We start from the raw sequence: 11,512 nt of genomic DNA on the forward strand, positions 1-11,512 counted from the left end.
CCCAGATTTTGTTTCCAGTGGTGGCTGGGGAGGTCCGTAAGACTGGGGGAAGGATGTTGCGAAGCTTGCTGGGCACAGTCTCTCAGCCCTCAGCAGATTTATCCTCATATAAAACTGCTTGTATGGGAACAGTGCGTGTTTTAACTATTCATTGTGAATCCGTACCAAAATTGTTACAGCCGTGTGTAACAAAACAGGAGAGGAGAGCAGGCATGGAGAGAGGTTTTTCTGCTGTGGGGAGAAGGTGAAGAAAGGCTGAGAGAATTGGGCCTGCTCAGCCTGGAGAAGGCTCCGGGGAGACCTTATAGCACCTTCCAGTACCTGAAGGGGCTACAAGGAAGCTGGAGGGGACTTTTTACAAGGGCCTGTAGTGACAGGACAAGGGGTAACGGGTTTAAATTGAAAGTGGGGAGGTTTAGATTAGATATCAGGAAGAAGTACTTCACAGAAAGGGTGTTGAGGCACTGGGACAGGTTGCCCAGAGAAGCTGTGGATGCCCCATCCCTGGAAGTGTTCAAGGCCAGGCTGGATGAGGCTTGGAGCAACCTGGTCTAGTGGAAGGGGTCCCTGCCCACGGCAGGGGGGTTGGAACTGAATGATCTTTAAGGTCCCTTCCAACCCAAACCATTCCGTGATTCTGTGAAGGTGTCCCAGAACTCCATGTTGCTGGGACAACAGGAAAAAAAACCTCTTCGCTTTTAAGAATCTGAACACTACGGGAATAGCAGCCACTGAGATGTGGGACTGATCACTCTTCCAGCTGAGCTCTTGAGCTCTTCCAGTCCACGTGTTGCTGGTGGAACAGAGGCGGAGCCATTCTGAGCAAATGTCCGTATTCCCAGCTCATTCTCTTTTAGTTTTGTCTCCACTTGCATGCCGGCTGAGTTGGTGGGTATAGATGAAGGTGCCCAAAGCTAAATTCACCCAAGACTTTCTGAGCCAAGGTGTCTCGTGCTGCCTGATCGCACTGGTTTATCTACAGCAGTTTCTGGTTTGTTGCAATGCGCAGGCTTTATATGGAAAAAGCTTAGGATGATCCATGTATTTTACAGAAGCCACAAGACAACTTTTTAGTCACCACTGAGATGGGCTAAATTTTAACAGCAGAAGTATTTAAGAGAGGAGGGACAGGCTTTCCATCCTGCTTGCCTTCCCCTGAGCCACTTAGTACATCCCCTGATGTTTGTTTTGTTTCAAACCAGGCAGTAAGACACAGCATTCACAAGCAGCCCTCCCCGCTTTATCCTGTGAAACATTATTTCAGTCTGGTAGCATAAATCCTGCTCTAGCTTTCAGTGGTATTAATAATTTCAGAGAATTCTAGCAAATGAGTGGGGTGGATCTGCTTTTCGTACCTCGTTCTGTAGGGCGTACTTTCCTGAGTGTTTCCAAATTAAATGAAATCATGATCACTGGATCATAGAGGCTGCCCAGCTTCAATATTATTTATCATGTTTGGCTCATCTCCTAGAATTAGGGACGGAAAAGCTCCCTACTTGAAAAGCTAATCAAAAAAACACTTAAAAATTCTGCTTTCTAGAAAATAGTTCCCTTGTGTAGATTTTGAAGGGTTGTTATCCTAAGCCAAATAAAAATTCATTTAAGTTCTGAATCAGTGACAATATTTTTCGTAGCTGGAAATATTTTTTTTTACTTGATTTATTTTGGTTTAGCTTTTGCTTAGTTCTTTTAGATTATTGCCTGAGATCTGAGACTTGGGTAGGGTTTTTTTTTATTTGTTAGATCTGAGAATAAAGCTGTCAGTGCCATTAAATTTTTATTTGCCTTGTTCAGTCTTTTCAAAATTTCACACGTTGGCTGTCACAGAGGAGAGAAGAGACTGTGAGGTTAATGTTACAAACAGATGTTATAATTAAAATTAAAGAGTATGGTAATATTCTTCAGCCTTGACTACTGGTCCCATTTCAAGCCAACAGCACAGCATACTGGGCCACAGCTTCGTAGTGCCAGATCTGTCTTCTCCCAGCAGAGAGGCTGAACCCTTTATGGCTGATGGGATGCAAAGTGGCCCTGGAAGGGAAGAAGTCAAAGGAAAAGGCACGTGCGTAGGTTTCCTCTCTTCAAGCAGCATGAGTTACAATGCAAATTGCCTTGTAATTCAGGGCGGGTTTCCCGCTGCTTGGTCTTTTCACCCTGCAAAAGAGAATATAGGTAGGTGGCCGGTGGCCTTGCCAGTGGCAGCAGAGAGGGAGACAGTCGACCATTAGCACGGAGATCTTAAAAGGAGTACAATCAGAAGGAACTGACTCGCTGCTCCTGTCACCTCTGCGCCAGGCGTAGCATCCAAGCCTTTTGATTACTAAACTCTCCATCCAGTAATAAGCAGTAGGTCAGGGGCCACCCATCTCTCACAGTAAGTTCTTCCTCCCTTTTTATGTTTTGAAGAGCCTATACGCCATTATTCTGCAGCGGCTGTCCCCTGCCTAGACAGGAAAGCTGATACATATGAGTAACACTCCCGAAGGACGCGGGGTGAGAGCTGTTCACGCAAAGTGATTACCTTGTGTGTAACCTGGAAGTTTTTGATTGCCCTGCTCCATAACGGAAAATACAGCGGTGGTAGAAAACGTGCTGAATTTTTTCAGGCAGGATTAATGTGAATAAATTACATGCCGTGATGCTTCATCCTTGAACTGTTGTTTAAAGTTAACATTACCTTGTTGCGATGTAAAATAGTGGGAGCGAAGAAGAATGCTTAGCTTTTTCTTGGAAATTCGCCTTTTTTCCCATGTCCTTGTTCAAACTGCTGCTTCCATTGTTTCGTATCAGAGTTTTTTTGCTATTTCCCTGCATCCTTCCAATTTGCCTGGTTTATGTTTTTGTTACAACATCTACGTGTTGCAAGAGAGCAGGTTGATTTTTTGCTCAGCAATACACACGGGGCCAGAAAGGATGTAGGATGCAGGTCCAGGATGCGGTACAGTGCTTTTGTGGCCAGGATCTTAGATAAAGATGGCCATATTTAAATGAGTAACTGCTGCCTTCATCTTCCCAGCCCTGGGCATACACCTACATCTGTCCAAAGAGCAAACCAGCAGACACACTCTTCACAGACAGAAGCTTCTTAGCTTCTTCTACATCAGAAGCTAAGCAGTCTTTTTTGGGGATGGGGGGAAATAACCTAAGGAAATGACTACCAAGATTGTTGTGCAAGAGCTACTGAGCTCTGTCGAAGCAAAGGACAGAATAGGTGCTGAGTTCTCACAGTAGGATCTACTCCTGCTTGCCTTGTCTTGCAAGCTGGCTCAAGACAAGTAAAGTTTGGCTGGCAGCCTCTGGGTGTGGTTGTTGAAGGCAAACCTTCTTTTCTGCATGGAATGACATGTGAGGAGCTAGTGGTTTAGGTCTATGTTAGCAGGTCGAGCTGTTTGTCATCCCCTTGTGGCATATTTCACCTGGAGCTGCGGTTACACCTCCAGTTTCATAAACCAACTTCAGACTGAGAAAAGTGAGTAGGCTCCCCGGGCATCTGCTGTGCTCCCACTCCCTTTCTGGCGCTGGCATAAGCATTCATGTGGCAGTGTTGTCAGTTTTTAACTAGATTTGATCTTGATGACCATATAAACGTTTGTGGTGGCATGAGGAATGGGACTGGGGTGAGTTGGACTAGACCAGTTGGAGCGAGTCCAGAGAAGGCCACAAAGATGCTCCGAGGGCTGGAGCCCCTCTGCTATGGGGACAGGCTGAGAGAGTTGGGCTTGTTCAGCCTGGAGAAGAGAAGGCTCCGAGGAGACCTTATTGCACCTTCCCGTACCTGAAGGGGCTACAAGGAAGCTGGGGGGGACTTTTTACAAGGGCCTGTAGTGACAGGACAAGGGGTAATGGGTTTAAATTGAAAGGGGGGAGGTTTAGATTAGATATCAGGAAAAAATTCTTCACAGAGAGGGTGGGGAGGCACTGGAACAGGTTGCCCAGAGAAACTGTGGATGCCCCATCCCTGGAAGTGTTCAAGGCCAGGCTGGATGAGGCTTGGAGCAACCTGGTCTAGTGGAAGGTGTCCCTGCCCATGGCAGGGGGGGTGGAACTGGATGGGCTTTAAGGTCCCTTCCACCCCAAACCATTCCATGATTCTATGATTCTATGACTGGAACAAGTGGTGGGGAGCTGGACCTAATCTATCAGTCTTGTGCCAAATTACAGTGACCAGCTAACTTTGTTAGCAGCACAGCTGGATGTTCAAGTCTTTATCTTCTGAAAGCGAGGTAATTCCTAGCTGCCATTTGTTTCTCTCTGCATTACTGCCTTCCTCTGGGTTCAGTTGTACCCCGGTGTGAGAAGAGCAGTTAGGCAGGTAACTGCATCTCTTTAAGAGTCACTGCTGAGCTTTCCAGAAAACCTGTCACTTGAGTGGACAGCCCACTTGTCACCCACCTGGGTGTTGAGAGAGGCCAGACTTTCCAGACCAGTGCCAGTACTCAGATCTAGCTTCTCTCGTTTCATAGCTTGGGTCCCTCCAACCCCAGGGGCCAGTTACAGCTTTGTCGCCCGCAGGCTGAGTGGCTGTGCCGCAGAATCACCTGGTGCAGGCAGTTCTTCGTAACATAGGTGGAAGTTGGCCTCAGACTGTCACTCCTGATGTTTTAAGCCCTGTCTATCCTGTTGGCTGTTTCTCAACTGTTCGTTTCACCGTGCTGTCTCCTCCTTTGTGCGTCCAGTCCTTCCATCCCTGTGATTCAAACCAGCCTAGGTAACCTCTTCTCATTTGTTAAGCCCCCTGTTCCTTCCAAAACGTAAGATTTTTGCAGTAAGCTGTACAAAAACACTTAATTTGTTTCAGCCCAGTGTGCCACCTTCTCACAGAAAGTGGGAAAAGGTATCCATTCAAGGCACAGTCAGAGTAACTTGCCGGTCCATGCCGTGTAGTTGTCAGGGCTCTCCATTTAAAGCTTCTGTGGGAAGAAGGCTGCTGACTACCAGGGTTTTTAGTTTGTGTCTGTTTTCTTTAGTTCAGGTAATTCTGAAGAACTGAGTAGAGACCATAGAGCTAAAAACAAAACTGACATCCATCCATGTGGGAGAGAGCAGCCTTTTGGTCCGTGGGTGGGATAGCCAGGGGTTGCTGGAAGGAAGGAAACTAATGTAGATCAGCAGCTGGGTTAGTTCTTCTTAAGATACCCTCACAGAGGCAACAACTCGGTGTCCTCGTGTACAGAGCCACGATAAAGATGACCAAGACAGTTTAGTCTCAAGTGGGAGCTGAACTGAGTTGCTCAGCATCAGGGCTTGTGTAGGTTAGGCACCGATTTCCTGTCACACACCTATAACTTCCTTGGGATTCACATGCACACTCCAGGGTACTACAGTCTGACAAGTCGCTGCACATCTGCTGAGCCAAATTAGCTATCTTTACGCATACCCTTGGCCTGTGGCAAGTACGGGATGAACAAATTAGGCTTTTAGCCTTCCTTCACCCTGGGCTAAATGAAGTTAAATGATCTTGCATAAGCCGTGGGTTGAAAGCACGTGTGTATACATACACCGTAATTGCCTGCGTACCTGAGGGGTGACGTGCTTTTTTTAATGACGCTGCCCACCCACATCGTTAAAACGTTTTGCCCTAGTAAATCTGTCCCCGCAAAAACGAGTTTGCCTGTGGTCACGGGGAGTTTGGGTGCAGAAACAGGGGTGTGCGCCCTTTCCCTGTAGGCGTCGGATGATGGCAGCTGTTGGAGGGTGGAGTAACAGGCTGAGAGGCTCTTCCTCCAGGACTTTGCTTCCATGATTTTATCAAACGATCACCACTCCTTTTATCATCTGGATATCCTGGAACCTTAAAAAGAGCAAGTGCCATCCCATTGCTGGCACGACTGCTTCCTAATACCCAACTCCCTCTTCCAAGTTCACATTTTTATTATATGACCTTTTCCTCCAAGCACTGAGTTTTTAACAGAGCAATAGCAAATTGCAGCTGAGGAAAGTAGATAGAAAATGCGAAATCACTCTACAGTAGCTTTTTAATCGCATTCCCGTATCCGGTAAAAGTAATGAGATTTCTTGTTTATATTTGTAATCAGCAGAGGCAACTGACTGTGATGAGAAGCCGGACATTTCTCTGCTACAAACAGGTAAAATGCATTACAATTTTTATCAGCTTCCAATGCGTATTTGTTTATTTATGGCACAGAAGCAGTTTTCAATAACCCTGGCGTGCCATATACAGTCAGGTAATTGCACCCAGGACCCAGCTATCTTAAGTTTTGAATAGCCTGCATTAAAAAACAAAATGCGTCAGGATCTTACAATTTCCCCCTCTATTTCATATTCATAAACCCTCAAGGTTCATGGTAGCAGCTAAGCTAATAAGGCCAGTGAGTTACCCTTCTTACACCAGACAGGGGCTTGCGCTCATCCCTGGTATTTCTGGGAGTTTTTTTTTAATTCTGGATGGACTTCTTGGGAGGGACAAACACGATAATTTGTATCGTAGCATCTCTTCAGTTGTCCAAGGCATTAGCAATAATATCTTGAGTTCACAGAAGGATTGCAGAGATATTTATATGCTAGTTAAGTGTTGGTTTACTTTCTCTTCAAGTGCAGCCACCCTGCCTGAAAAGCCTGACAGTTGCTAAACAGCAGCTTAGCTGTGCAGCTGTGTGGACTAGGAAATGTGATTTTTGCATGCTGTTGCATGGGGTGTTGAAATACAGACAGGCTGAGGCTGAAATTTGGATCACCCTCTCATTCGGAGTCATCAATAGGTGCCCTGGTGTTAGGAACTGAGCTGCCGTCCCCTGAAAATCCAGTGGGGCCAGAGTATGGGGAGATGGTAACTTCCCTACGTTACAGAGTCTTCCCTGTAATTTCGCCAAGACGCTGCCTGTTATTCCCAAAGCCAGATTAAAAGGAGGGAAGACCTTAAGCAGACAAATAGGGACGTGTATTATGGTGCGTTTTTATCCTATTTCTAAGGTGTAACAACAAAGGGTGGTTGGAGATCAGCGATGCTATTGCTGTGAATGGGATAGGGCTGAGAGGGGGTTGCTGAGTGCGTGGCACGGTACCTGGAGGCTACGGGGTGGACAGGGGAGTACTAGTACCGTGGCAGCGTCTGTCCCCTGTGTAAGGGCTTCCTAATCTCTCTTGCATAAGGGCTGGAGAAGGAGCTTTCACACACCGCTGCTGCGTGCTGGAGTAGCAGCTGCCAGCTGTGGAGCACTGTCGGTTGAAATCCCGCTGTCGGAGCACGTGCAGTTACTAAGGAATAGGACCAGCGAAGCAGTTGGGAGGACAAGCAGCTATAGTCTAGTTCTGGCATGGACCCAGTGGGGGCTGGGAGCGCACGCTGACTGTGAGCCGCCGTGCTGCTTTCTTGGCCAGCCGCTGAGTCCTGCGGAGTACGGTTGTGACAATGGATGCAGGAAGCTCTGGTTGGAAAGGTCTCTTCCAAGTGACATCCTGTTCGTTTCTTTTATCGGGGAGGGAAGCAATTCCATTGCAAGAGGACCCTCATAAAGGGTGTTAATGCAGCCTAGTGTTATCTTTTCATTGCTCTGGTAATTATATTAAGGAGCGAAATTACGGGATGGCTGCGTTTTGCTTTGAGCGCAGTTTCTGTAGTTACTACTTGCGTTGCACGTCACTGATGGAGATGAGCCTGCTGAGATGGTTGTGGTAGAGAAGGAGACTCCCACTGCAGTCTGCTTCCTTGTACACCTCCGAGCATCCATGCATGCAGGTTTTGAGCTGGAATGTTGCCTTTGCGACGCATACCTCCGCGTACTATCTGTGGAAGGGCGCCTAAATAATCCGCGCTGCAGTTTGCATCGGAGGGGGAGGTGATGCTCACAGGCTGCAAGCCAAGCATTTGACTCACACCCGTTATTATATGTGTGCAAGTGCCTCTCTATACTACGTATCCGTGCAATATCATACTGTTCTTGGAAGCAAATGATTTAAAGTGATATACAGACAGTATAATGACAGTAATTATGACAGAGAGCCAGAATACAGATGCTTTCTATCAAGGAGTTTAGCACAAGAGGTGGAATGTACCTTCTACAGAGGTCTTTCCCTGTCTTAGTACAGCTGGTTTTATAAAGGGGTGTTACTGACAGGTTCTTTAAAGAGAGCCTTTGTGCGATTTATTCAGCTGTCTTCTCTGTTTAGCTCAAAAAATCTTTGGGGAAGAGTTTGAGTGTGTGTTTATAACGTGCCTGGTGCAATGGGCCTTGGTTGCAGATGGCAGCTAATATCTGATAAATCATGGCCGCAAGTTGCCCCAGGGGAGGTTTAGATTGTATATTGGGAAAGATTTCTTCACTGAAAGGGCTGTCAGGCGTTGGAACGGGCTGCCCAGGGAAGGGGTGGAGTCGCCATCCCAGGGGAAATTTAAGAGACGTGTGGATGTGGTGCTTAGGGATGTGGTGTAGCAGTGGGCTTGGCAGTGCTGGGTTAAGGGTCGGACTTGATGATCTTAAGGGTCTTTTCCAACCTAAAATATTCTGTGATCAGTGGTTAACCTGGTGTGTTGGTAGAATAAAACCAGACTGAACTGGATTGCTTGAGAGAGAGTCTTGCAGAAGACTGGATGGGGAGAAAAGGTGGGATACAGAAGCTCTCTCTGACAGACATCAGGTGGCTGCTCTCTCGGTCCTCAGGAATTGAACAAACTTATGAAGCAAAAGCACCCAGAGTGAATGATCTGCATCGACGTCAAGTGTTGGTTTCACAGAATAAGGAAAGCTCAGATGCTTTAGTCTGCCTTCCCTGCTCAGCCCACCCTGCTGTGACCCCGGTGACGTTATGAACGAGGTCGGGGTGTATGTGGAGTAGCGATGCCGAGGTGCCTCCAGCTGTGCGTTGTCAGATCACGGCATGTGGCTGACACCGAACGTGAGACACCCCAGTCCGCCATCTTCAGCATTGGTGGGAAGAGGCTGCTTCCAGCGAGGGCAGATCAGCGAAGGTCGTGTTTGGGGTGTCTCTCTGGTGCAGGGCCGGGTGGTATAGGTGCCTACAGCCGGGCTTGAACCTGCTCCCTCTGTGCCCACAATTAGTGAAGTCCTGGACTTGGAGGAGAGCAGGAGGTGTTTTGTTTTCAAAACCTCTCTTGGAACTCAAAAGCCTTGTAAAAAATGGAGCCGGTACATCCTCATAAAACTAAAGAAGGCATTTTTGCCCAATTATATTTGAGCACTTCTGAGCAGAAATTATGCTCCCATTTTAAAATCACCCTCAACTCTAAGAAGGCCTTTGCTTTAAAAGCTGTTGATTGAAGGGTGTTTAAAGTAGCTTGGAAGAACTATGGCAGGTAAACTTCCTGGGGACTTGGGTACGTTGACAGATACAGCTCAAGAAAATACCAGAAGGATCGCCTCTAACAAATGGTATCAAAGCACAGGTCTTCCACACTTCCAGCTTTTGCACCTACCAGAAGCAGAAGGCTGCCCAGACCTGAGCTGAGACAGATCAGACAGCACCACGGCTAATTATCGTGAACTGAGAGAGAAGACTGATTAGTTTCTCAGTGATACAGGAGCCTGGGAGGTGTGAGATAGGTCTTCATCAGGATGAAGATGTGGCAACTTTTAGGGTCTTTCTGTATAAGTTGGTATTGCCAAAAGGCTCGTCTTATTTTGGTGTGCCATTTACATGAAGCATCTGGATTTTGTGTTTCAAAAACAAAAAAAAACGAAAAGGAAGGCATAACCCATAAGTTCTGAATGTGGAAACAAATGTAAGCCAGCTGCAACACCCTTTTCTTGAATCCTCATCGTGAAAATCGGATTTGAAAGATACACGCAGCCCAGGGCCGTGAGAGAGCCCTCCTTACACCCATGCTTTGGACCACAGCAGTGCTGAGAGTTTGTAGAGTTTCTCCACACTGGGGTTAATTTCAAGATAAGAAAGAATTTTGATATCCCTAAAAGAAGGCGAAACACTAACATCCCAATCCTCGGGTCCAGGGGTGATACAGCTTTGTGAAAAGATGAGAGCGATCTCTGGGTAAAGAAACAGATGATAAGAAAACAGCAACGATCCAATTCTGTATAGGTTGTCTCCTTTTCTCTTGAAATACAATATCAAGAAAATGAAACTTAAAAAAAAAATAAAACCCCTTTTTGAAAACTTAACTATAAATCCTTTATTGTAAAATAAATCTTTATCCTTTCAGTGCATGATTGTATGAGTCTTCCCTTTTCAGTGGGTTGTATTTGCCTCTCGGGCTGATTGATGTCTGTCTCCTGTTTGCCCTGTGTTCTTCGCGTGCTCGTCGTAATTCTTCTGTCCGTCTTCCATTGTTCTGTTCAGAAAAAGCACATTCTTAAAGTGCTTTAAAGAAGACAGGATATAATCATACCGTGTGCTTTTATATTTATATATATATTCTTCCATATGCATTTAGACTGCTGTGGAGTGGTGGGGTTTTTTCTTTCCAAAGAAGATCCCAAAGTACGTACTCTAGGTTTAAAATTCATGTGGTGCTTTTTTTCACTTCTTCAGAACTGTAACTTCAAAGGGGCGAGCATCATGGCGCGGTTTGTGCTGAAGCCTAACGCAGCGCCTTACATCTGAAGTGGGGTGCGCTGTATGTCGTGTGAAAAACTCCCCTGGCAAACCCCCCCAAAAAAAAACCCAGTTCATTTGTTTTTCTTTAACCGCTTGAGCTCTGCTCTACGTGGAATTCAGCAGCCACTGCCTGCGTGCACACCAGCAGTTCAGCCCCATCATAGATTTTAAAGTTAGAACTCAAAGACGTAATTTCCATCATTTTAAAATACGTAATTTTTTTTTTGCAAATTATTGATTTCTTAAAGTTTTATATTTTTTTAAAGATTTCTCGAAACTCTTTCTTCCTTCAGGTAACCTTTTCAACACCCCAACAGATCACCTGATAGATGCAAACCCAGATTTTTCAGCTTGAGTTTCACATCCTGCGTCAGTGTTCCTAGCGGGATAGCAACATCCTCTCCTCTGAATAACGTTCCCACAGGATCAGCACGGGAGCTTCAGCGGACCGCGCGACGTGGACATCCACACCGTTTGCCCTTCGACTTTGTGTTGTTCCATGTATTTTCCATGTAACCTCAAATAACAAAACCACCAGTTTGCTTCACTGTTCTTCATCTTAATTAAAGATGATTTCCCTCCGTAGCCAACGCATTATTTAATTAGCGGGATATCCACTCTGAAGACATTCTCTTGCCTTTGTTTTTCCTCCACGATTGTGTTTTTCCACGTGACTGTGTGCTTGCCAGCCGTGTTTCAGCTTCAGCCACACTGAGGTGGATGCACACAGTGGGGCGACTCCTTCCGTCCCCCGGGGACCGGGGTGACACCTCTCTCCGTCACAAACCCCAGGGGCCTCGATGGGCATTTGACGCGGCGAAGCTCTTTGCTTCTGCAGACCCACTTTTCCTTTGCTGCGGCCTGACCCATCGCGCCCAGCTGTGATTAAAAAGTCCTCGCTGGATTTAGCAGGAAATAAAGCAGGATTCCTCCCAGCAATGCCCCGTTCCCTAATTATAGGAAGGAGAAGCTGTTCCTCCAA

The 11,512-nt window shown here is 46.4% G+C and overlaps 1 protein-coding gene across 1 annotated transcript in view; it reads left to right on the forward strand.

Moving 5' to 3' along the window:
• BEND7 (BEN domain containing 7) overlaps positions 1-11,250 on the forward strand; it is a gene marked incomplete at its 5' end in the record, with an annotated part of 43,608 nt that extends 32,358 nt beyond the window's left edge. The window contains 2 exons of the mRNA XM_010150096.1: positions 6,036-6,086; positions 10,824-11,250. Of these exons, the coding sequence (XP_010148398.1) occupies positions 6,036-6,086; positions 10,824-10,885 (113 nt within the window). The remainder of the gene's footprint in view (positions 1-6,035; positions 6,087-10,823) is intronic.
• Positions 11,251-11,512: the final 262 nt, after the last annotated feature.

The sequence above is a fragment of the Eurypyga helias genome, unplaced genomic scaffold, assembly GCF_000690775.1.
Source record: "Eurypyga helias isolate BGI_N326 unplaced genomic scaffold, ASM69077v1 scaffold1054, whole genome shotgun sequence".
Taxonomy (NCBI): Eukaryota; Metazoa; Chordata; class Aves; order Eurypygiformes; family Eurypygidae; genus Eurypyga; species Eurypyga helias.